The sequence below is a fragment of the Balaenoptera borealis genome, assembly GCF_965194805.1.
Source record: "Balaenoptera borealis genome assembly, chromosome: 16".
NCBI lineage: Eukaryota > Metazoa > Chordata > Mammalia > Artiodactyla > Balaenopteridae > Balaenoptera > Balaenoptera borealis.
In genome coordinates, this window is record NC_138872.1 from 43,851,256 (window position 1) to 43,872,260 (window position 21,005).

The 21,005-nt window shown below is 53.9% G+C and overlaps 1 protein-coding gene across 1 annotated transcript; it reads left to right on the forward strand.

Annotated features, from left to right (window-relative positions):
- The first annotated feature begins 856 nt into the window (after positions 1-856).
- Positions 857-20,514, forward strand: LOC309612891 (ninein-like protein). Its single transcript, XM_082359251.1, has 7 exons — positions 857-958; positions 7,557-7,626; positions 13,568-13,726; positions 14,410-14,523; positions 17,282-17,452; positions 18,704-18,817; positions 19,747-20,514. Exons 2-7 carry the CDS (start codon positions 7,606-7,608, stop codon positions 19,936-19,938), a joined length of 771 nt encoding a protein of 256 aa, XP_082215377.1. The 5' UTR covers positions 857-958; positions 7,557-7,605; the 3' UTR covers positions 19,939-20,514.
- Positions 20,515-21,005: the final 491 nt, after the last annotated feature.

A 21,005-nucleotide genomic window follows, 5' to 3' on the forward strand; every position in this document is an offset into this window, starting at 1 on the left:
GAGGTCATGTGGCTTTGAGTACTTTTAGATTGAAAAGAAGCTAATGCCAGGTAGAGACCTGTTTAGGGGAATAAATATCTGCAAGACCAAGATGCGTTAAGGATAGACTCTCTGGGCAGCAGGCGTGGGTCTCAGGCTGCCTCCCCGTGATCTTTACTGGTCAGTTGCTTGTGTGTCACACATCGATGGGGTTACCTTCCCAGGGAGACTCTAAGAGCATCGGAAGCCAGGGGGGCTCCGGGGAGACTTGGTCCCGGCAGCCACTGTCGGTACTTGCTTTTCCCTGTGAAGGCTCCATGTTGCATCAGGTCGCCCTCTGTCCACTGATACGGGCATCGTCCCAGGCTCCTCCTGGTACTGAGCTCAGGGTGTAGGATGGAGGCGCTCTTCCCTTGGGATCCAGCCTCCCCCGTCCTTGTGTTCCTCAGCTTTGTGCTGGAGTCCCCTGGGTGGAGGGGGTGGCCACTCTCCTTGCAATGACCTCGCGAGGACTCACCCAGCATCTTGCACTGGTGCCTGCCATGGGCACACTCACATTTCAGTGGAGGTTATAAGATGCAGGAACCGGCCAGCTGTGAACACAAAGAACCAAGGTGCTGAATGCACCAGGGAGTTGTTGATTGTGTGGCTGTTTTAGAAGCTAAGAAAGCTTTGTCTTCTATAGCTTATCTCTTGGGAGATGCAAACCAGAGCAGGTTAACACGGGATACAGGAAAGCGAAGGAAGTGGTGTCCTGTGCCCTCATCTAGGGAAGGGGAAGTGTGGCTGCAGGGTCACTGCAGGACTGGAGTGCGTGGGGGTGACCAGCTTCTGGAGTTCCCACTCTTCTTCCTTTCTTAAATTTCCCATGCAGAATCAAATTGGATAGGCTTTCTGAAGAAAACACGTTTTTGAAAAATGAGCTGGCAAGGATCCAGCAAGAGCTTGAAGCTGCAGAAAGGACAGAGGCTGCACAGAGGTAAGGGCCGTCTCAGTGGTCCCACCCCGACCGCCCGGTCCCTGACAGGGCTTGCTCTTCGTAGAGTAAGCTTAGAAGGCATTGCTGTAGAAAGTGGGACATGTTCACAGATAACCCGCATTCCAGGAGAGCTGTGCTGCCCTCTGACCAGCCTCGCCAGGCACAGGCCTCGGGCCTCCTTCCTGAGCGCCTCACTCGCAGAAGTAGGAGGTGCCGGGTCAGCACCACCGCCACCAGCTCCAGCACAGGCCCCTGTGCCTCTGACGCTGCTCTGCAAGCACTGCTCACCCTGCAGAAATAACTCCACCTTGTGCTCAGGGCTCGGGGGAGGCATCGAGCATTCTCGTAGGGGCGAGAGATACTCTTGCAGCCTTTCTGGGCGAGTAGAATCTGTTTGTTCTTGTCCTGATAATGGTTTTAGCTGTGCTTTCCTCCGAGGTGCATTCCTGGTCTGCCGATTTCAGTGAGTCAGAGTCAGGGGTCGGGGGCCTGAGCACTGAGGCAGGAGCTGTGTTTGTGTTTGTGTGCGTGTGTGTGTGGGTGTGTGCGTGTGTGTGTGCGTGGGTGTGCGTGCGTGTGTGTGTGCATGTTGCGTGTGTGTGCGTGGGTGCGTGTGTGGGGTGTGTGTGGGTGGGTGCGTGTGTGGGGTGTGTGTGTGTGTGTGTGCGTGTGTGTGTGCGTGTGTGTGTGGCGTGTGTGTGTGCGTGTGTGTGTGGGTGCGTGTGTGGGTGTGGGTGTGTGTGGGTGCGTGTGTGTGTGCGTGTGTGTGGGTGTGAGTGGGTGTGTGCATGTGTGTGTGTGCGTGTGTGTGTGTGCGTGGGTGTCTGCGTGTGTGCGCGTGTGCGTGTGTGGGGGGTGCGTGTGGGTGTGTGTGAGTGTGCATGTGTGTGTGGGTGTGTGTGTGCGTGTGCGTGTGTGGGGTGTGTGTGTGTGTGCGTGTGTGTGTGTGCATGTGTGGGTTCGTGTGTGTGGGTGTGTGGGTGTGTGTGTGTGTGTGTGTGGGTGTGTGTGCGGGTGTGTGCGCGTGTGTGTGCGTGTGTGCGTGCTTGTGTGGGGGTGTGTGCGTGCGTGTGCGTGTGTGCGTGTGTGGGGGTGTGCGTGGGTGTGCGTGTGGGTTGTGTGTGTGCGTGTGTGCATGTGTGCGTGTGCGTGTGTGTGCGTGTGTGCGTGGGTGCGTGCGTGTTTGTGTGTGTGGATGTTTACATAGGTGTGTGTGTGGGTGTGTGCGTGCGTGTGTGTGTGTGGGGGTGTGCGTGTGTGTTCGTGTGTGGGTGTGTGCGTGTGTGGGTGCGTGTGTGTGTGGGTGTGGGTGTGTGTGTGTGGGTGTGTGTGGGTGCGTGTGTGTGTTCGTGTGTGTGTGTGTGTGTGCGTGTGTGTGTGTGTGCGTGTGGGTGTGGGTGTGTGTGTGTGCGCGTGCGTGTGTGTGGGTGGGTGTCCGTGTGGGTGTGCGTGTGCGTGTGTGTGTGTGGGTGGGTGTGTGTGCCTGTGCGTGAGCGTGTGTGTGTGTGCGTGTGTGTGCGTGTGCGTGTGTGTGTGCGTGCGTGTGTGTGTGGGTGCGTGTGTGTGGGGTGTGTGTCGGTGTGCGTGTGTGTGTGCGTGGGTGCGTGTGTGTGTGGGGCTGTGGGTGTGTGCGTCTGTGTGCGTGGGTGGGTGTGTGTTTGCGTGTGCTTGAGCGTGTGTGTGTGCGCGTGTGTGTGCGTGTGCGTGTGGGTGGGTGTGTGCGTGTGCGCGTGTGTGTCCGTGTGCGTGTGCGTGTGGGTGTGTGCGTGTGTGTGGGTGCGTGTGTGTGTGCGTGTGTGCGTGTGTGTGCGTGTGCGTGCGTGTGTTTGTGTGGGTGTGTAGGTGTCTGTGGGTGTGTGTGCGTGTGTGTGTTTGTGGGTGTGTGTGTGGGTGGGTGGGTGCGTGTGTGTGTGTGCGTGGGTGCGTGTGTTGCGTGGGTGCGTGTGTGATTGTGGGTGTGGCTGTGTGGGGGTGTGGGGGTGCATGTGTGTGCGTGTGTGGGGGAGCCTGTGTGTGTGCGCATGTGTGTGTGCGTGTGTGCCTGTGTGTGTGCGTGTGTGGGTATGTGCGTGTGCGTGTGCGTGTGTGTGCGTGTGTGTTCGTCTGCGTGTGTGTGTGCGTGTGTGTGCGTGCGTGTGTGTGGTTGTGTGTGTGTGTGCGTTTGTGGGTGTGTGTGCGTGTTCGTTTGTGTGTGCGTGTGTGCGTGTGTGTGCGTGTGTGTGCGTGTGTGTGTGTGCGGGTGTGTGGGTGTGCGTGTGCGTGTGTGTGGGTGGGTGCGTGGGTGCGTCTGTGTGTGGGTGCGTGTGTGTGTGCGTGTGTGTGTGTGCGTGTGTGTACGTGTGTGTGGGGTGTGTGTGTGTGTACACGCGCGCGCGTGTGTGTGCGTGTGTGCGCGTGTGTTTGTGGGTGCGTGTGTGTGTGGGTGTGAGCGTGGGGGGTGTGCGTGTGTGCGTGTGTTTGTGTCTGTGCGTGTGTGTGCTCGTGTGTGCGCGTGTGTGTGTGCGTGTGTGTGTGCGTGTGTGTGGGTGGGTGTGGTTGTGTGTGGCTGGCTGCGTGTGTGTGTGTGCGCGTGTGTGGGGGGTGTTTGTGTGTGCGTGTGTGTGTGTGTGGGTTGGGTGTGTGTGCGTGCATGTTTGTGGGTGTGTGGGTGTGGGTGTGTGCGCGTGTGTGTGTACGCGCGTTTGTGCGTGTGTGTGTCTGTGCGTGCGTGCGTGTGTGCGTGTGTGCGTGTGTGCGTGTGTTTGCGGGTGTGTGTGCGTGTGTGTGGGTGCGTGCGTGTGTGTGTTGGTGAGTGTGTGTGTGTCCGTGTGGGTGTGTGTGTGCGCGCGTGTGTGTGTGTGCGTGCGGGGCGGTGTGTCTGCGAGTGTGAGTGAGTGCATGTGTGTGTGCGTGTGTGTGTGTGCGTGTGTGTGTGTGCGTGTGTGTGTGTGCGTGTGTGGGTGTGTGTCTGCGTGTGAGTGCATGTGTGTGTGCGTGTGTGCGTGCATGTGTGAGTGACTGTATGTGTGTGTGGGTGTGTGTGTGCGCGTGTGTGTGTACGCGCGTTTGTGCGTGTGTGTGTCTGTGCGTGCGTGCGTGTGCGCGTGCGTGTGCGTGTGTGCGTGTGTGCGTGTGTTTGCGGGTGTGTGTGCGTGTGTGTGTGTGGGTGCGTGCGTGTGTGTGTTGGTGAGTGTGTGTGTGTCCGTGTGGGTGTGTGTGTGCGCGCGTGTGTGTGTGCGTGCGGGGCGGTGTGTCTGCGAGTGTGAGTGAGTGCATGTGTGTGTGCGTGTGTGTGTGCGTGTGTGTGTGTGCGTGTGTGTGTGTGCGTGTGTGTGTGTGCGTGTGTGGGTGTGTGTCTGCGTGAGTGAGTGAGTGCATGTGTGTGTGCGTGTGTGTGGGTGTGTGTCTGCGCGTGTGTGGGTGTGTGTGTGCGTGTGTGGGGGTGTGTGTCTGCGTGTGTGAGTGAGTGTATGTGTGTGTGCGTGTGTGTGTGCGCGTGTGTGTGTGCGTGTGTGCGTGTGTGTGGGTGTGTGTCTGCGTGTGTTAGTGCATGTGTGCGTGTGTTTGCGTGTGTGCGGGTGTGTGTGGGTGTGTGCGGCTGTGTGTGTGCGTGTGTGGGGGTGTGTGCGTGAGTGCGTGTGTGCGTGTGTGTGGGTGTGTGTGCGGGTGTGTGTGGGTGTGTGTGCGTGTGTGGGTGTGGGTGTGCGTGCGTGCGTGTGTGTGGGTGTGCGCGCGTGTGTGGGTGTGTGGGTGTGTGTGTGCGTGTGGGGTGGGTGTGTGTCCGTGTGTGAGGGTGTGTGTGTGAGTGTGTGCATGTGTGTGGTTGGGTGTGTGTGCGCGTGCGTGTGTGTGTACGTGTGCGGGTGTGTGCGTGTGTGAATGACTGTGTGTGTGTCTGCGTGTGTGGGTGTGTGTCTGCGTGTGTGAGTGAGTGCATGTGAGTGTGCGTATGTTTGTGTGCGTGCGCGTGTGTGTGTGCGTGTGTGTGTGCGCGCGTGTGTGTGCGTGTGTATGGGTGCCTCTGTGTGGGTGGGTGCGTGCGTGTGTGTGTGTGTGCGTGGGTGCCTCTGTGTGGGTGTGTGCATGCGTGTTTGTGTGTGTGCGTGGGTGCCTGTGTGTGGGTGTGTGCGTGTGTGTGGTTGGGTGTGTGTGTGCGTGTGTGTGTGCGTGTGTGTGTGCGTGCATGTGTGCGTGCGTGTGTGTGTGCGTGTGCGTGCGTGTGTGTGTGCGTGTGTGGGTGTGTGTCTGCGTGTGTGAGTGAGTGCATGTGTGTGCGTGTGTGTGTGCGTGTGTGCGAGTGTGCATGTGTGTCCGTGTGTGTGCGTGTGTGTGTCTGTGCGTGCGTGTTTGTGTGGGTGCGTGTGTGTGTGCGTGGGTGCGTGTGGGTGGGTGTGTGCGTGCGTGTGTGTTTGTGCGTGTGTGTGTGTGCACGCGCGTGTGTGGGTGTGCGTGTGTGGGTGTGTGCGTGTGAGTGAGTGCAGGTGTGTGTGCGTGTGTGCGTGCGTGTGTGAGTGAGTGCATGTGTGTGTGCGTGTGTGTGTGCGTGCGTGTGTGTGGTTGGGTGTGTGTGCGTGTGTGTGTGTGCGTGTGTGGGTGTGTGTCTGCATGTGTGAGTGAGTGCATGTGTGTATGCGTGTGTGTGTTTGGGTGTGTCTGCGTGTGTGTGCGTGTGTCTGTGCGTGTGTGGGTGTGTGTGCGCGTGTGTGGGTGTGTGGTTGGGTGCGTGTGTGTGGGTGTGCGTGTGTGTGCGCGTGTGTGCGTGTGTGTGTGCGCGTGTGTGCGTGTGTGTCTGTGTTTGTGCGCGTGTGTGTGTGCGTGCGTGTGTGTGTGTTTGGGTGCGTGTGTGTGTGTGGGTGAGTCTGTGTGTGTCCGTGTGGGTGTGTGTGTGTGCGTGCGTGTGTGTGCGGGTGTGTGTGGGTGTGTGTGTGCGGGTGTGTGTGCGGGGGGTGTGCGTGTGTGCGCGTGTGTGTGTGTGCGTGTGTGTGTCTGCGTGGGTGCGTGCGTGTGTGCGTGTGTGGGGGTGTGTGTGTGTGGGTGGGTGTGTGGTTGGGTGCGTGTGTGTGTGTGGGTGTGTGTCTGCGTGTGTGAGCGCATGTGTGTGCGTGTGTGTGCGTGTGTGCGTGTGTGTGCGTGTGTGCGGGTGTGTGCGTGAGTGCGTGTGAGTGTTTGTGCGCGCGTGTGTGGGTGTGTGTCTGCGTGTGTGAGTGCATGTGTGTGCGTGTGTGTGCGTGCATGCGTGTGTGTGTGCGTGTGGGTGTGTTTGTGCGCGCGTGTGTGGGTGTGTGGGTGTGTGTGCATGTGGGGCGGGGTGTGTGCATGTGTGGGGGTGGGTGTGTGTGCGTGTGTGTGTGGGTGTGGGTGAGTGTGTGTGCGTGTGTCTGTGCGTGTGTGGGTGTGCGTGTGTGAGGGTGTGTGTGCGTGTGTGTGTGTACGCGTGTGTGTGTGTGTGTGCGTGTTTCTGTGGGTGTGTGGTGGTTGTGTGTGTGTGTATGCGTGTGGGTGGGTGTGTGTGTGGGTGTCTGTGTGTGGGTGTGTGTGCGCGTGTGTGTGTGTGTGCGTGTGCCTGTGTGTGTGGGTGTGTGTGGGTGTGTGTGTGCGTGTGTGTGTTCGTGTGGTTGCGTGTGGGTGCGTGTGTGTTTGCGCGTGTGTGCGCGTGCATGTGCGTGTGCCTGTGCGTGTGGGTGTGTGTGGGTGTGTGTGTGCGTGTGTGTGGGTGTGGGTGTGTTTGTGCGTGTGTGTGGGTGTGGGTGTGTTTGTGCGTGTGTGTGCGTGTGTGTGGGTGCGTGGGTGCGTGGGTGTGTGTGGGTGCGTGTGTGTGTGCGTGTGTTTGCGTGTGCGTGTGGTTGTGTGCGTGTGTGTGCGTGCGTGTGTGTGTGCGCGTGTGTGGGTGTGTCTGCTTGTGTGTGTGTGCGTGGGTGCGTGGGTGTGTGTGTGCCCGTGTGTGTTGGTGTGTGGGTGTGTGTGCGCGTTCGTGTGTGTGTGTGCGTTCGTGTGTGTGTGTGTGTGTGTGTGTGTGTGTGTGTTGCGGTGGAGGCTCGGGATGCCTGTCAGTGGATTTCTGCTTTCACCATCAGAGCCTCATCCAAGGATGGTTTGTTTGGCTTTTTTCTTAATGACGTTCAAGATGAGCTGAGCTCTAAACTGCCGAGGATGCGGTGTTGATTTGATAAAAGTGCCCGATGATGAAAGCCTGGGATCCAAAGTGGATGGTCAATAAGCGATCGCTGTTACATTACAGCAGTTCTGAAATCTGCAAGATTTTTCCCTCCAGGAACCATTTTTCCCTAAGTTTGGTGCTGGGACCCCTTTGACCTCAGATGTCAGTGAATGTAAGCCTGTGTTGGTGTTTATGCTGCTGGGTGTGAAGAGCACTCGCATGTGCCAGAGAGAGATTAACGTGTGTGATTGAGGAACGTCATGGAGGGTTTGTTCTTACAGTGCTGGCAGGGTTCCTCTGGTTCCGAAGCTGGGATCCGATTGGACCAGCAGCAGCGATAGCGTAGGACAGTGACGGAGCAGTGGCCGTAGGGTACCAGGAGCAGGTGTACAGATCCAAGCCGCCAAGGTGACCGTGAGTGATGAGGGGTCAGTGATACTGTTAACTTTGCTTCTTCAACAGGAAGGAAGTTGAGGTTTTAAAGAGAGAGAAGGAAAAGGCCTGCTCTGAGATGGAAGAGCTCTGCACACAGGTGAAGTATTGACACCTGGCATGAAGCTGATGCCACCCTCCCTCTTCCATTATTTTGAAATAATTTCAAGCTTACAACAAGGAAGCACAGAACTTTGTTACGAAAGATTTGAGAGTGAGTTGCTGACCCATCAGCCCTCTCCCACACCCCAGATTAGGAAATCAGCGTGACTATGAAACTGCCCCATCAGCCAGCCCAGGACCTCGTGTGGCTTCAGTCCGCCTGTCCTTGTTGTTACGACCTGGCGCTTTTGAAGATTACAAGCGGTTGTTTCGGTGTACCCGGTGCTTCCCTGTGCTTGGATTCAGATTATGTGTGACTATCCCCAAAGTGATGCTGTGTCCTTCTCAGTCCATCCAGTCCGGGGACACAAGCATTAGTGACGTCAACTTAGATTCTTGGTCAGGTGGTGTTGTTCAGGCTTCTCCACAAAGTTACTTTCCCCTTGGTAATTGCTAAATATTTTATGGGGAAATGCTTTGATATGATGTGAATATCTTGTTCTTCATCAAACTCTCACCCCCTTGTTTCAGCATCCTCTGTTTCTTGGTGCAGTCAGTTATGACTGTGATGGTGGCCAGTTGGTGACTAATCCCAGCTTCCTTTTATATTTGTTAATTGGCGTTCTAGTGTAAGGAAGAGCTTTTTCTTCTCTCCATTTATTTATTGATTTTAATTTATTGATTTTATTTATTTATTCTTGGCTGCATTGGGTCCTCGTTGCTGTGCGCAGGCTTTCTCTTGTTGCGGCGAGCGGGGGCTACTCTTCGTTGTGGTGCGTGGGCTTCTCATTGCGGTGGCTTCTCTTGTTGAGGAGCACAGGCTCTAGAGCACAGGCTCAGTAGTTGTGGCAAACGGGCTCAGTAGTTGTGGCTCACGGGCTCTAGAGTGCAGACTCAGTAGTTGTGGCGCATGGGCTTAGTTGCTCCACAGCATGTGGGATCTTCCTGGACCAGGGCTCGAACCTGTGTCCCCTGCGTTGGCAGGCGGATTCTTAACCACTGCGCCACCAGGGAAGCCCTCCATTTATTTATTCATCATTATGTTACTATCATAGATTCCTGTTTTATTCAATGGGTTATTAATATGTTACCATCAGTATTTATTTTTATGCTCAGATTGTCCCAGATTTGGCCAATAAGAGCCCCCTCAGGGTGACTTCTGGGTCCTCCTGACAGGTCCTGGTCATTCTTTGAGCACTTCCTCACTTTCTGGTGCCCCACGATATTCCAGGTTCATCTAGTACTTCCCTGCCCCAGTCCTGGAAGCAGTCGTTTCTCCAAGGAGCCCTTGGTGACCTTTAGTTCCGAATGGTATTTAGAGACCAAGATCTGGGCACTAGGAGTGCTCATGGCTCCTGGGGCATTGCTATGTCCAGGTGCAGTTAGTGCATAGAGCTAGGGAGTGTATACGTATATTTATTAGGCTTACACGCACGTGGTTTCAGGTATATTGATTTATATATCTCCCTACTGAAAACCATGAATTCAAACTTTTATCTGCAATTCCAACATCACAGGGATAATTCTGGTTTTCTCCGTTTCCATATTTGTAACTCTTGCCTCTAGCAATGAAAAACCTGGTTTCCTCATCTTCAATAGATTTACTTAACTGTTTGATTAATCCCTTTACCCTGCGGGTAAATGCCCTGTCTCACTCAGCACTGACCTCCACACTGGTCTCCCTTTGCCCCATAAGTAAATGCCTTCTGTACTTGGTCTCACTTACTGGCTTTTGGACTGAAGCACAGAAGCTGGGATGTGTCATTCTTGTTTTTGTTTTTGTTTTTGAATTCTTTTTTTAATTGAAATTAGTATTGATAATTGCAGACTCCCAGGTGGTTATAAGAAGTATATTACAGAGAAATACACTTTGTCCAGTTTCTTCCAGTTGTAACATTTTATGGAACTATAGTATAATATATCTGTGTTAGTTTGCTAGGGCTGCCATAACAAAGTACCACAGAGTGAGTGGCTTATACAACAGAAGTTTATTTCCTCATAGTTCTCGAGGTTCGAAGTCCAAGATCAGGGCAGGGCTGGTTTCTTCTGAGGCCTCTCTCCTTGGCTTGTATACAGCTGTCCCTCCCTGTGTCCTCACATGGTCATCCCTCGGATGTGTCTGTGTCCTCATCTCTTATTAGGACACCATCATGTTGGACTCATATGACCTCATTTAACCTTAGTCACCTCTTTCAAGGCCCCGTCTCCAAATACAGTCACTCTGAGGTATTGGGGGTTTGGGGTTCAACATGTGAATTGGCAGGGATCAGTCCATAATGAATATCAACAACCAAGATGTCGACATTGATACAATCCATGGGCCTTACTCAGGCTTCCCCAGTTTTACTTGTGTACTCGTGTGTGTATCAAGTTCTATGCAATTTTATCCCTTGTGTAGGTTCGTGTCTCCACGACCACAGTCAAGATACTGAACAGCTCCAGCTCCACAAGGATCCTTGACGTTGTTCTTTCATAACCACACCCACCGCCTTCCTGCCCACCTACCCCAGCTCCTAACCCCTGAAAACCACTAACTGCCCTTCATTTCCAAAATTGTGTCATTTCAAAATGTGATACAAAAGGAATACAGAATACGAACTTTGGGGTTGCCTTGTCTCGCATATCATAATTCCCGGCTGTGTGTCCACAGTTAGCTTCTTCCTGTTGCTGGACACTATTCCAAGGCATTGATGTCCCACAGCTTGTTTTGTTTTGTTTTTTAATATTTATTTCTTTATTTGGCTGCGCCTGGTCTTAGCTGCGGCACGCGGGATCTTCGCTGTGGCCTGCGGGATCTAGTTCCCTGACCAGGGATCGAACCCGGGCCCTTGGGAGCACGGAGTCTTAACTGCTGGACCACCAGGGAAGTCGCCCACAGCTTGTTTTAACGCTCACCTTTTAAAGGACGGCTGGACTGATTCCAGTTTGGGGCTGTCACAGAGGTGCCGTGAACATTCCCAGGCAGGTCTTTGTGTGGATATAGGTTTTCATTTCATGGGCTAAATGCCCAGGAGAGCAGTTGCTGAGTTGTATGGTAGTTACATGTTTAGTTTTATAAGAAATTGCCCAACTGTTATCCAGAGTGGCTGTAACAGTTTCCGTTCCTGCCAGCAATGTGTGCTTGATCCAGTTTCCCCACATCCTTGTCCACACTTGTGTTGTCACTCTTTTATTTTAGCCACTCTGATAGGTGTGTACTGAGTCAGAAAGGTTAGAGGGGGCTGCAGTTGGGTATCCCCTTCCCCACGCTGGTTCTAATCTGGTAAAAAGGACATTTCCCTTGAGGGCAGGAGAATAGAACGCTCTGTGTACTTCAGAATGGTCACTGTCTTAGTCTGCTCAGGCTCTGTACAGAATGCCACAGACAGGTGGCTTAAACCACAGGAGTTCATTGCCTCACGGTTCTCGAGGCCAGAAGTCCAAGATCAAGGCAGGGCTGACTTGGTTCTGGCGAGGCTCTTCCGGGTTTGCAGACGATGCCCTCTCACTGTGTCTTCTCATAAAGTCACTGTCCTATCAGATTAGGACCCCACCTCGTGAGCACATTTAACCTTAATGACCTGCTGCAAGCCCTGTCTCCAGACACAGCAGAGAGTTTGTGGACACAGTTCCGCCCACAGTAGCCACTTTGTTTCGGGCTCCAGCCATCAGCTCCTGGTGAGCTGGGACTCTCTTTGGCCGTCTCTCCAGTTTTCAGGGCATTGATTTGCCCTGTGACCTCAGTTCTCTGATGGGTCTCAGAAGAGTGGTTGAGTTTTCAGTTACTCAGCTTTTTCTTGTTGGGAGAATGGGAGTGACGACTTCCAAGCTCTTTACAGGCCAGACCAGAAGCCAGAAATGGTGTTTTGTTTTTCACATGGGATTCTGCATGTTCACTGTCAGGACATAGAAGTACACTGGAGTTTCACCTGCCAACCATGTGTCCTGACACCTTGCTGAGCTCTTACTCTTTCTGGGAGTGTTTTTATTTATTTTTAATTTTAAAATTTTATTATTATTATTACTATTATTATTTTGGCTGCGTTGGGTCTTCGTTGCTACGCGCGGGCTTTCTCTAGTTGTGGAGAGTGGGGGCTACTCTTCTTTGCGGTGCGCAGGCTTCTCATTGTGGTGGCTTCTCTTGTTGCAGAACACGGGCTGTAGGTGCGCGGGCTTCAGTAGTTGCAGCCCACGGGCTCCGTAGTTGCAGCACGCGGGCCCTTGAGTACACAGGCTTCAGTAGTTGCGGCGCGTGGGCTCTAGGGAGCGCGGGCTTCAGTAGTTGTGGCTCGCAGGCTCTAGAGCGCAGGCTCATTAGTTGTTGTGCACGGGCTTGGTTGCTCCTCGGCATGTGGGATCTTCCCGGACCGGGGATCGAACCCGTGTCCCCTGCATCGGCTGGTGGATTCTTTTTTTCTTCACAGAATAAAACACTGCTTTTACATGGGTCTCAATCTGAAATCCACAAATGCTAGTAAGTCAGTTTTTAAATTTTTTAATTTGTTTCAAAGTTAAACCCAAGACACATTGACTTCATAGGAAATCCACTGAGAAATGTTTTTCTAGGCTGAACACCTCTTTCCCTTTAGTTTCCCCCAGCAGAGCATGTACATATTAATTACTTCACTGCTGTCCCACCACTATACCAAGATCACCTAAACTGTGTGTGTAGTATTCTGAATGTTCTTAGTTATACCCTAATTTCACTAACTGCAAAAGATTTTCTGGGATAACCTGTCACATGAATTCTTTGGCTACTTTTGAAGATGAAGTCCAAAGAACTCTTAAATGATTCTCCTTTGTGGGGGTGGGTGGTATTTTATAGGCATTAGCAACTAGCACCTGGGGCTGTGCTGATTCCATCTGGCATCACTGGGAGACAACCAAAGAATCATATGATGCAACAGCCAACTAAGTGACTCAAAACTGAAGGTTAAATTTAAAGAAAAAACTAATTTAGAGAAAAAAAGGTAATGCTAGAGGAACTCGTTCTAAGCAGTCAGTCATTATGCCTCTGTGTGTGTGTGTGTGTGTGTGTGTGTGTGTGTGTGGAAGGCACAACCAGGTGGATTCAGTGCAGCCTGGCAGGCGGATTCTTAACCACGGCACCACCAGGGAAGTCCTCTGGGAGTGTTTTTGTCACCTCTGGCTTCTCAGACCTCTGCTGTCCCCTGGAGAGACCCGTAGCTCTCGCCCCAGCCTGCTTCTTCCTGCGCCTGGCTGATGTGGTGGGAACACCCAGCCCTGGGGCGACAGTGACACGCCCACCAGCTGTGCTTAGACGCTGCTCTGAGGCACGGAGGGCTGCAGACCCTCGGCCTCCAGAGCGGCTGCTGGGGAAAAGCAGATGAGCAAAACATGGTTTGTGTGAAGGTGTGTGACACCTGGTTGGAAATAACGAACTTCCGTGTGTCACCTGCTGGCTGCTGTTTCATCCCAGGCAGCACCACCCAGGGTCCAGCATCCGCTGTCTGCAAAGTGGGCGATTTTATCAGTGTGCTCCCCCCACCGAGAGCCTCGGTTTTTGTGTTTAATGACAATGATTTGAAGAGAATCACGTGCCTCAAGTAAAACGAGGGGTTTTTTTCCCTTCAAATTGCTTAAGATAATGTTAGAAATAACCGTGGGAGAAACAAGAAAACCATGCCAGTGCTCCAGAGCAGTGGTTGGATGTTGATGGGCTGTGAGCGCCCCTGGTGCACAGTCTCCTGCTTCTTGGATGGACCAGAGTTCATCCTCTGCCCTGTGGCCTGAGAGCCCATCGCTCTGGGGACGCTGAGCGCCTCACCCACTAGTTTCCAGTAGTAACCCCACCCCACTAGCTGTGATGACCAAAATGGGCTCCAGACATTGCCAAGCATCCCTCGGGGAGCAAGAGGGTCCCTGGTTAAGAACCACTGGAATGCTGTTGGTTTAAAAACATAACTTTTTCCTCTGTGTTTTATCCCTTTTTGTTCTAGAGTCAGAAATGCAAGGACGAATTGTCCCAGCTCAACCACAGGGTCCTGCAGCTGGGAGAGGAGGCCTCTACCCACCAGGCCCAGAGCAAGAAGAATCACATCACTGTTCAGCTGCTGACACAGAGACTGGAGGAGGCGGCGTGCCGGGAGGAGCTGCAGGTGAGTGGCCGGCGGGGCAGGGAGGGGCAGACAGGCTGGCCTAAAACAGATCAGGAACGGCCCTGATGTGCCTGGAGGTAAAGTGAGGGACTTAACAAGCAAGCCCTGAAAATATGTGGACTTCAGCAGCTTTTGCAAAGCCTGGTATCTAGAAAAAGTAGCAGAAAGGAATTAAATCCTGATGATACGAGAGTAAGTTGGTACAACCTCTCCGGAGGACAATATGGCAAAATATACTTCAAGAGCATCAGGAACGTCCGTGTGCTCTGGCTTCATGATTCCGCTAGTGGGAACTTTACTGAGCATTGTGTACGGATTTAGCTGGAAGTATTTTCATTGCTGTGGTATTTATAATAGCAAAACAGAATTGGAATCAGCTTTGGATCATCAACAGTATTGAATTAGTCAGTAAATGATGGTGCAGCCATTCAAAACCATGTTTTTGAAAAGTATTTAACACTCAAGATATAATAAGAGGGGGAAAGCACAGCATACAACGTCTTAGTGACAGAAGTCCGTGCGTATGGAGGGAGGGCCAGGAGATACAGCAGAACGTCGGGTGTGGTCCTTGGGCTGCTGGGATTATGGATGAGTTGAATTTTGTAATTTTTGCTTTTCTGAAGTTTCTGCATTAAACATGTAAGATACTTCTTATACTTGTGAAATTGATTTTTAAAAAACAGGATAACCAAATCCAAAAACTTGAACTTGAACTTGAACACGTGACTCAGGAACGTCAGAGCCTGAGACTGGCACAGTCACAGCTGAGAGAGGCCCTCGAAGAGAGTCGGGACCAGGTGGGTGTGCGCGGTGGTCCCAGCCCGGGAGGGGTCAGCCTTGCCTCTGACAGCCTGGCCGGGACTAGTCCAGCCAGGGGCATCGTTGGTCTGCCATAGGTCACCCGGCTAGCTGGGCACCCGCCAGGCCCAGGACTGAGTCAGGCTCAGTCCAGGGTCGGGTTGAACTCGAGTGAGCCACGTGAAGAGCTGCGCCTGTTCCTCACGAGGGCAGGAGGCCATAGCAGCGCCTCCAGGTGTGCCCTCTACAGATGCAGGGGCCAGGGAACGCGGCAGGTGGCCTCTGAGGTCCAGGCCAACAGGGCAGAGCAGCCCCCGAGGTGACCCGGCTCCACGCCCCAGTGGAGCCCAGGTGTCACGTTCCTGTGGGTATTCCACCCGCTCTCCTGCTGCAGCATTTGTCCAGCGTGCACCAGGCTCAGGGGAGGCAGGGGGTTCGCGGTCTGGGACAAACAGATGTGAGCAGAGCGGGCCCAGGAGGGACGGCGGGTGCCTGACAGCGTGAGGTGCAGGGACGCGGGGCTGGTTCTTCTGAGGAGCTCGAGCAGAAGGGAGGTGATGGGGTGAGGTGCCCTGAGGGCCACGGGCCCAGTGCGGACTCAGACCTGGGGTGTGCTTGGAGGGCCCGGGTACGGCAGCGGGAAAAGGGCCGTGGGAGGGTCTCTAACCCGCATGCCTCTGCCCAGCCTTTGCACCAGGTTCCCCAACTGGCCCCTGGCCTGACTCCTGGACTTGGCTGTGGTCACCTGGTGTGAACAGTCACTTCTCAGATGGCCCGGGGCCGCAGAGGGGTCAGTCTGGGTGCGGGACCCCCCACCGGGGCCTTATGAGGTGCTGTCAGGCTCCTGTGGGCTCAGCCCCCCGCTGTAAGCAGGCACTTTCCCCGAGGTGCCACCACGTACTGGGGGCTCCCTTCTCTACTTTTAGTGCAAAAGGGACCTTGAGAAATTGCCTGGACTAGATTGAGCCTTCGAGGCTAAGCAGTCACATCCATCTGCTGGCAGAAGGGCTGGGCTGTCGGAGGTTTCCGTGCCCGCTGGGATGCCCAACATGCAGCCGCCGTCACAGGCAGGAGATACTGCACTTAAGCAGGCTGCTGTGACGTGAGCTGGCGTCCCCTTTTGTGATTTAGACGAGGACCCCCATGAAACACACCTGGATGAAAGTGTGGAGAAGGGAAGTAAGGAGCTTCCAGGGCACTTAGGGACCCTGTGGGTGTGCGGAGGTGAGGTGCACACAGAGCCACGGAGGAGGGAGTGGTCACCGGTGCGCCAGGAGTGGTTGCAAGGTCACAGGTCCAGCAGGGGAGCCAGGCGTCCGAGAGGGCACTTACAGGGGTGCCACGGACTGGGGCACCCGCACCGGCCTCTCCACGGCATGGGGTTCTCGTGGTGCGGCAACAGGCGCCCCCAGAAGAGCATACAGGTGGCTAGGCTTCTGAGGCCGGTGCCCGGGAGTTCTGAATATCACTTCCCCACATTCTGCCGGTCCAGCTTGGATTCAGGGCAGGAGGGGCTGCTGTCCGAGGGGCTCGCTGCCCCGCCCCGGCATCCAGAATGCGAAGGCCCTGGCTTCCCGGCTGCAGTGGCCCCACTGCTCTCCTGGGGACGTCCCCCTTCTCACGTGGCAGTTGAGCAGGGCTCTCCGGAGGCAGCCCAGCCTCCACCCGCACCTCACTTCACAAGGAGGGGGCTCAGGGCACTCAGTTGGGCGGTGCTGATGTACCACCCAGCCAAGTGGAGAGCGGGCGGCGAGAAACCTGGGCAGGGGGGTGTGAAGAGCATTTTCGGGCGGGCGGGGGCTCAGACACGGGCCAGAGTGACTGTAGAGTGACCGTCTGAATCTCGAAAGTCGGGAGGAGGCTACATCTGGTGGAGGGTGTGTGAGAACTATCCTCCCCTGTCTTCATCCCAAAGAGCACGGTAGCTGCCCTGCTGGACCCGTGTGTACGCGTGTGCCTCTGGGGGGACCCGTCCTGGAGAACCGCCTGGGGTGGCCCCTGAGACACGCAGTGACACGGGACAGTGAGGGAAGTGGGGCTGCGGGCTCACAGCCTCGCTCTTGCCTGGCATGGCCGGCACCCTCCTCTCCAACCTGCCCTCGGCGGGACCCCTGGCAGAGCTGTTGCCTCTCCTCTCCGGGGGGTCTCAGAGGGAAATTCTGTGCGTTCCAGATGAAGCTGCCAGAGTCCAAGTGATATAAGTGGTGTTGAGATCTGGGCTCCCAGGTGGTCCGTCAGGGGAAGTGGCCAGGCTCTGGACAGCTTGGTACCAATGACCCAGTGGGTTCTGTGCCCAGGGGGCGGGTGCTGAGGCCCATCCACACCTGCTCCCAGCCCCTGGCTGATCTCTGTGTAACCCACCTCTGGGACCCCGGCCGCAGCCAAGTGTCAGGGGCATGAACTCTTCACTTAGAGGAAGGCTGCCGTACACAGCTGGCGTGGGTCACAGTATTAAAGGAATTACACCCCAGTCATGTACCCGGAAGGTAAACATGACAGAAGGTTACGTAATCCGGCGGGAGGTCACGTGGAGGATTACAGGCAGGCTTTCCTGGCTCTCACTGTGTAGAAGCGCCCGCTGAATGGAGTTTGGGCGTCAGAATTCAGCTAAATAGGCTCTTTAGGAACCGTGGGTTTTGCTGCAGACACTTCCCTTGTGGGGTGACCTTAAAGGTAGAGGTGCAGTCTTCTGTGTCTGGTAGTGACCCCGTAGCTCTGGGCGGTCACCCCAACACTGGGTGCCTTCTCCCCGGGCAGCTGCACGGGGCCACCATGAGGCTGAGGCTGGCCCGGTCCCAGCACGCCCACGAGGTGCAGCAGCTGCAGGAGCAGATGGAGCGGCTGGTGCCTCGGGGCCGCGTGGCTGAGCTGCAGCAGCTGCTGGAAGGGGAGCGGCAGGCGGCTCGGCAGCTCCGGGAGGAGGAACGGGTAAGTGAGGACAGGGGCCCAAGGGCCGGCTGAGGGTGACGGGGAGGGGGAGGCTGGCTCTCTGGTGACTTAGCCAAAAGCTGCCCAGGTGCCCAGGGGAAGATGGCCCCGCAGATGTCCCACTACGTGAGGACTGCTTTATGGAAGCTATGGGACCCAACTTTCCCTGAGAACTGGGGGGCGTTGAGCAGCTGACCCTGAAGGCCCCCCAAAGCCCCCCAGTCTGTCTTCCGGGCTGCACGTGTCTGCAGCCAGCCACACAGCCACACACACGGTCCCCGCTTCCAGGCCTGAAAGATGGTGATAGAGGGGTCGCGAGGGAGGCAACAGGCAGTGTCCCTGCTTGTGTAGCCCTGTGAGAGCACAGGCAGGTGCAAAGGTCCTGAGGTGGGCTGTGCTCGGCATGTCTAAAGGTAGCCAGGGCGTGGGGGGTGGTTGGACAAGAGGTCAGCGCAGTGACAGCACAGACTTGGGGAGCCCGGCTGTGTGCCAGGTGCTGCCCTAGGCGTCTAGACACATAGAAACACAGTCGCAGCCTTAAAGGGCAGCAGGACAGTGGCTCAGAGCACGCGCTGCAGGGATCTGGATCCTGGCTGCACCACCCCAGCCGAGTGACCTCAGGCCACTTGTTTAACCTCTCTGTGCTTCCGTTTCTGTCAACTTCTGGTGGCAGCGGTTCCCACCTCAAAGCAGCCTCTCAGGCATCAGTGAGTGAGCACCGTAAAGTGTAAGCCTGCGGGGCACAACTTGGTCCTCAGAGTTCATGAGGTGGGGGTGGGGGTGGGGCCAGAGGGCAAGGCACCTTCACGAGGGAGGAACTGGCCAAGCCTGCAAAGGTGGGTGAAATACGACGTTTGTAAAACACAAATTCTAACGAAGAATAGCCTTTCAGCATTATGCAAAAACGTTATGCTGGAGAGACAGTTAAGCTGTGAGAGATTATTGACAAAACAAAGAAATTTAGTCAGAAATCCTTTAGAAAGACTAATGTGTCTGGGGAAACTCACCTTTGAGTCATTTAGGACTCAAAGGACAAATCCTAGCACAAAGCAGTCTGCTGATCTGCTTAGACTACAATGAGAAATGCAGCTTTGTGGCTTGTGAGACATTTCTAACCCTCCCTCTACGGATGAAAGGTTATCCACATGCTCAGATTTGCACACTTCAGCTAATTTCCATCCTAAAGTAAACAAACCCGCGATGATTCTTTTTAAAACGTACAGTGTTGATCTCTAAGCTCCTTTTGTGCAGGAAGCACATGAAAAACAGCTGAAAGCCGCAGAAGAGTGGGTGGAGGAGGTGGAAATGATTTTGAAGAACGTGGAAGCGCTCCTCCAAGAGAAAGTGCGTGAGCTGAAAGAGCAGGTGAGTGATGACGCCTCGTTTGGGCATTCAAGTAGCTGATCAGGGAGACATAACCCAAGAGAACCCCATGTCCTGTGGAATTGCTGAGAGGGGGAGAGGAGAGAGAGAGGCCATTGCTGTCCTAAAAGTTCTACTTGGAGCTCCAGGAAATGAAATGTGAGAATCTGTAGAGATACTTTCCTTACATAGCAGTCAAGTACGGTTGGTTCATCTGCGGCATCCGGAGCTGCAGGTTCCCAGGCAGCGTGACTCTGTGCAGGCCACCCGCTCCTGACCACCCCCACATCTCTGCAGCCCCTCCCCTGCTGGCACTGCCATCCTCCCACCCTCTCTGTCCCTGGTCCTCACGTTCCTTCCCAGCAGTCAGACTCGGTGACTCCCCCAGTCACTCCTGGCAAAACCTCAACCCAAACCCCAGGTTTGGTTGAAAGCACATCAAAGGAAACGAGGACACCAGCTGTTAGGACCCAAGAGATGGGGGCTCTGTATCCCACGCTGAAGGCCTAGCTGAGAGATGAGATGGGAAGGGATCCATCAGGACGCCAAGGTTTTGGACTTGGGCGGGCAGGTGAGAGCGCAGACAGCGTACTCTTGACAATTTCCTTGGACACCCAATTTGACAGGGTACTCTTGACAATTTCCTTTCTTTTTGAGGCCTACAGATTTTGGTCTTTTGTCTTCATTTTATGGTAAAAATCAATTTGTGCAAAATTGGCTTAAGTTTTCTCTACCACATAGTTCATCAGATTCTCAATTTCCTCTCTCCCGCCAGGATAACAAAAATTGTCATTACATCCAATATTTGTTTCCAATTTGTAAGAATCCCCAAACTGTGGTTTGAACAACGTGGAAGACTGGGAGGGGCAAGCTGGTAGCGTGGCATTTCTGCATTAGATTCACAGTGCAGTGTGGCTTTCTCCCCTGTCCAGTTTGAAAAGAATACACGATCTGATTTGCTGCTCAAGGAGCTCTATGTGGAAAATGCTCACCTAACGAAAGCGCTTCAGGTCACTGAAGAGAAGCAACGAGGTGCTGAGAAAAAATCCCGATTCTTGGAAGAAAGAGTTAGAGCTCTCAACAAACTACTCAATAAGATCGCTTCAGCATCTCTCTCTGTGTAGACTTTTCTTCCTGGAGTTCATTTTGAAAGAACATCTTTTAAAAGTAAACCACTGTGATGCCATAACTTCTATGGCTCATTGGCCACACACCCCTGGACAGATGAGGATTATGATTCTCTGTTCGCCCCACAAGCACTTAATGAAGGTCGACTATGTGCCAGATGCTGGGGAAAACAGACATGTTGGAAAAGACTACATTTTTTTTTAGTGGTCCCCTAGGTAAAATTCCTAATTTTGCTGCTTACTAGTGAAACAGGTTATGGGGGCTCTCAGCAAGGTAAATGGTAAAATAGTTTTAATGTTTTACTTCTGACCTTGGCTACAGAGACTAAAATGCAAAGTCAGGGCTCTGCAGTTCTACCATTTCACTGTTGCTGCTCTGGTTGAGTCACTGGCATTCTCCATAGTGGGTGGATACAGACACTCCAGAAATGCTTCACTTCCTGTGACTGTCAACTGGCAATGAGGGATAGAGGAGGGGAAGCCCCTTTGTCAGGGTCAGCTCCACTGCAGGGATGTCTGGACAGTGCTTGTTATTTAGGACTGTGGACTCAGGGAGGATGGTTTCTATTGTGAATGCAATCTTTTCCTCATTGAAGTGTCATCACACTGGAAAGTATATTATTTGTAAAAAAAAAAGTATAGTTTTATATCCAAAATATACATAAATTATGGCCATTTGGTTTATCAGAATAAACTACTGTAATATGAAGAGTCACTGTATTTGCAATAAAAGTCTTTTTCTATTAAAATTGATTTCTAAGTGTTTTTTTGTTGTTATTTATTTTTGGCTGCATTGGGTCTTCATTGCTGCGCTTGGGCTTTCTCTAGTTGTGTCCAGCAGGGGCTACTCTTCATTGTGGTGAGTGGACTTCTCATTGCGGTGGCTTCTCTTATTGCGGAGCATGGGCTCTAGGCTCTCGGGCTTCAGTAGTGGTGGCGCATGGGCTCAGTAGTTGTGGTGCACGGGCTTAGTTGCTCTGCGGCACGTGGGATCTTCCCGGACCAGGGCTCGAACCTGTGTCCTCTGCATTGACAGGCGGATTCGTAACCACTGTGCCACCAGG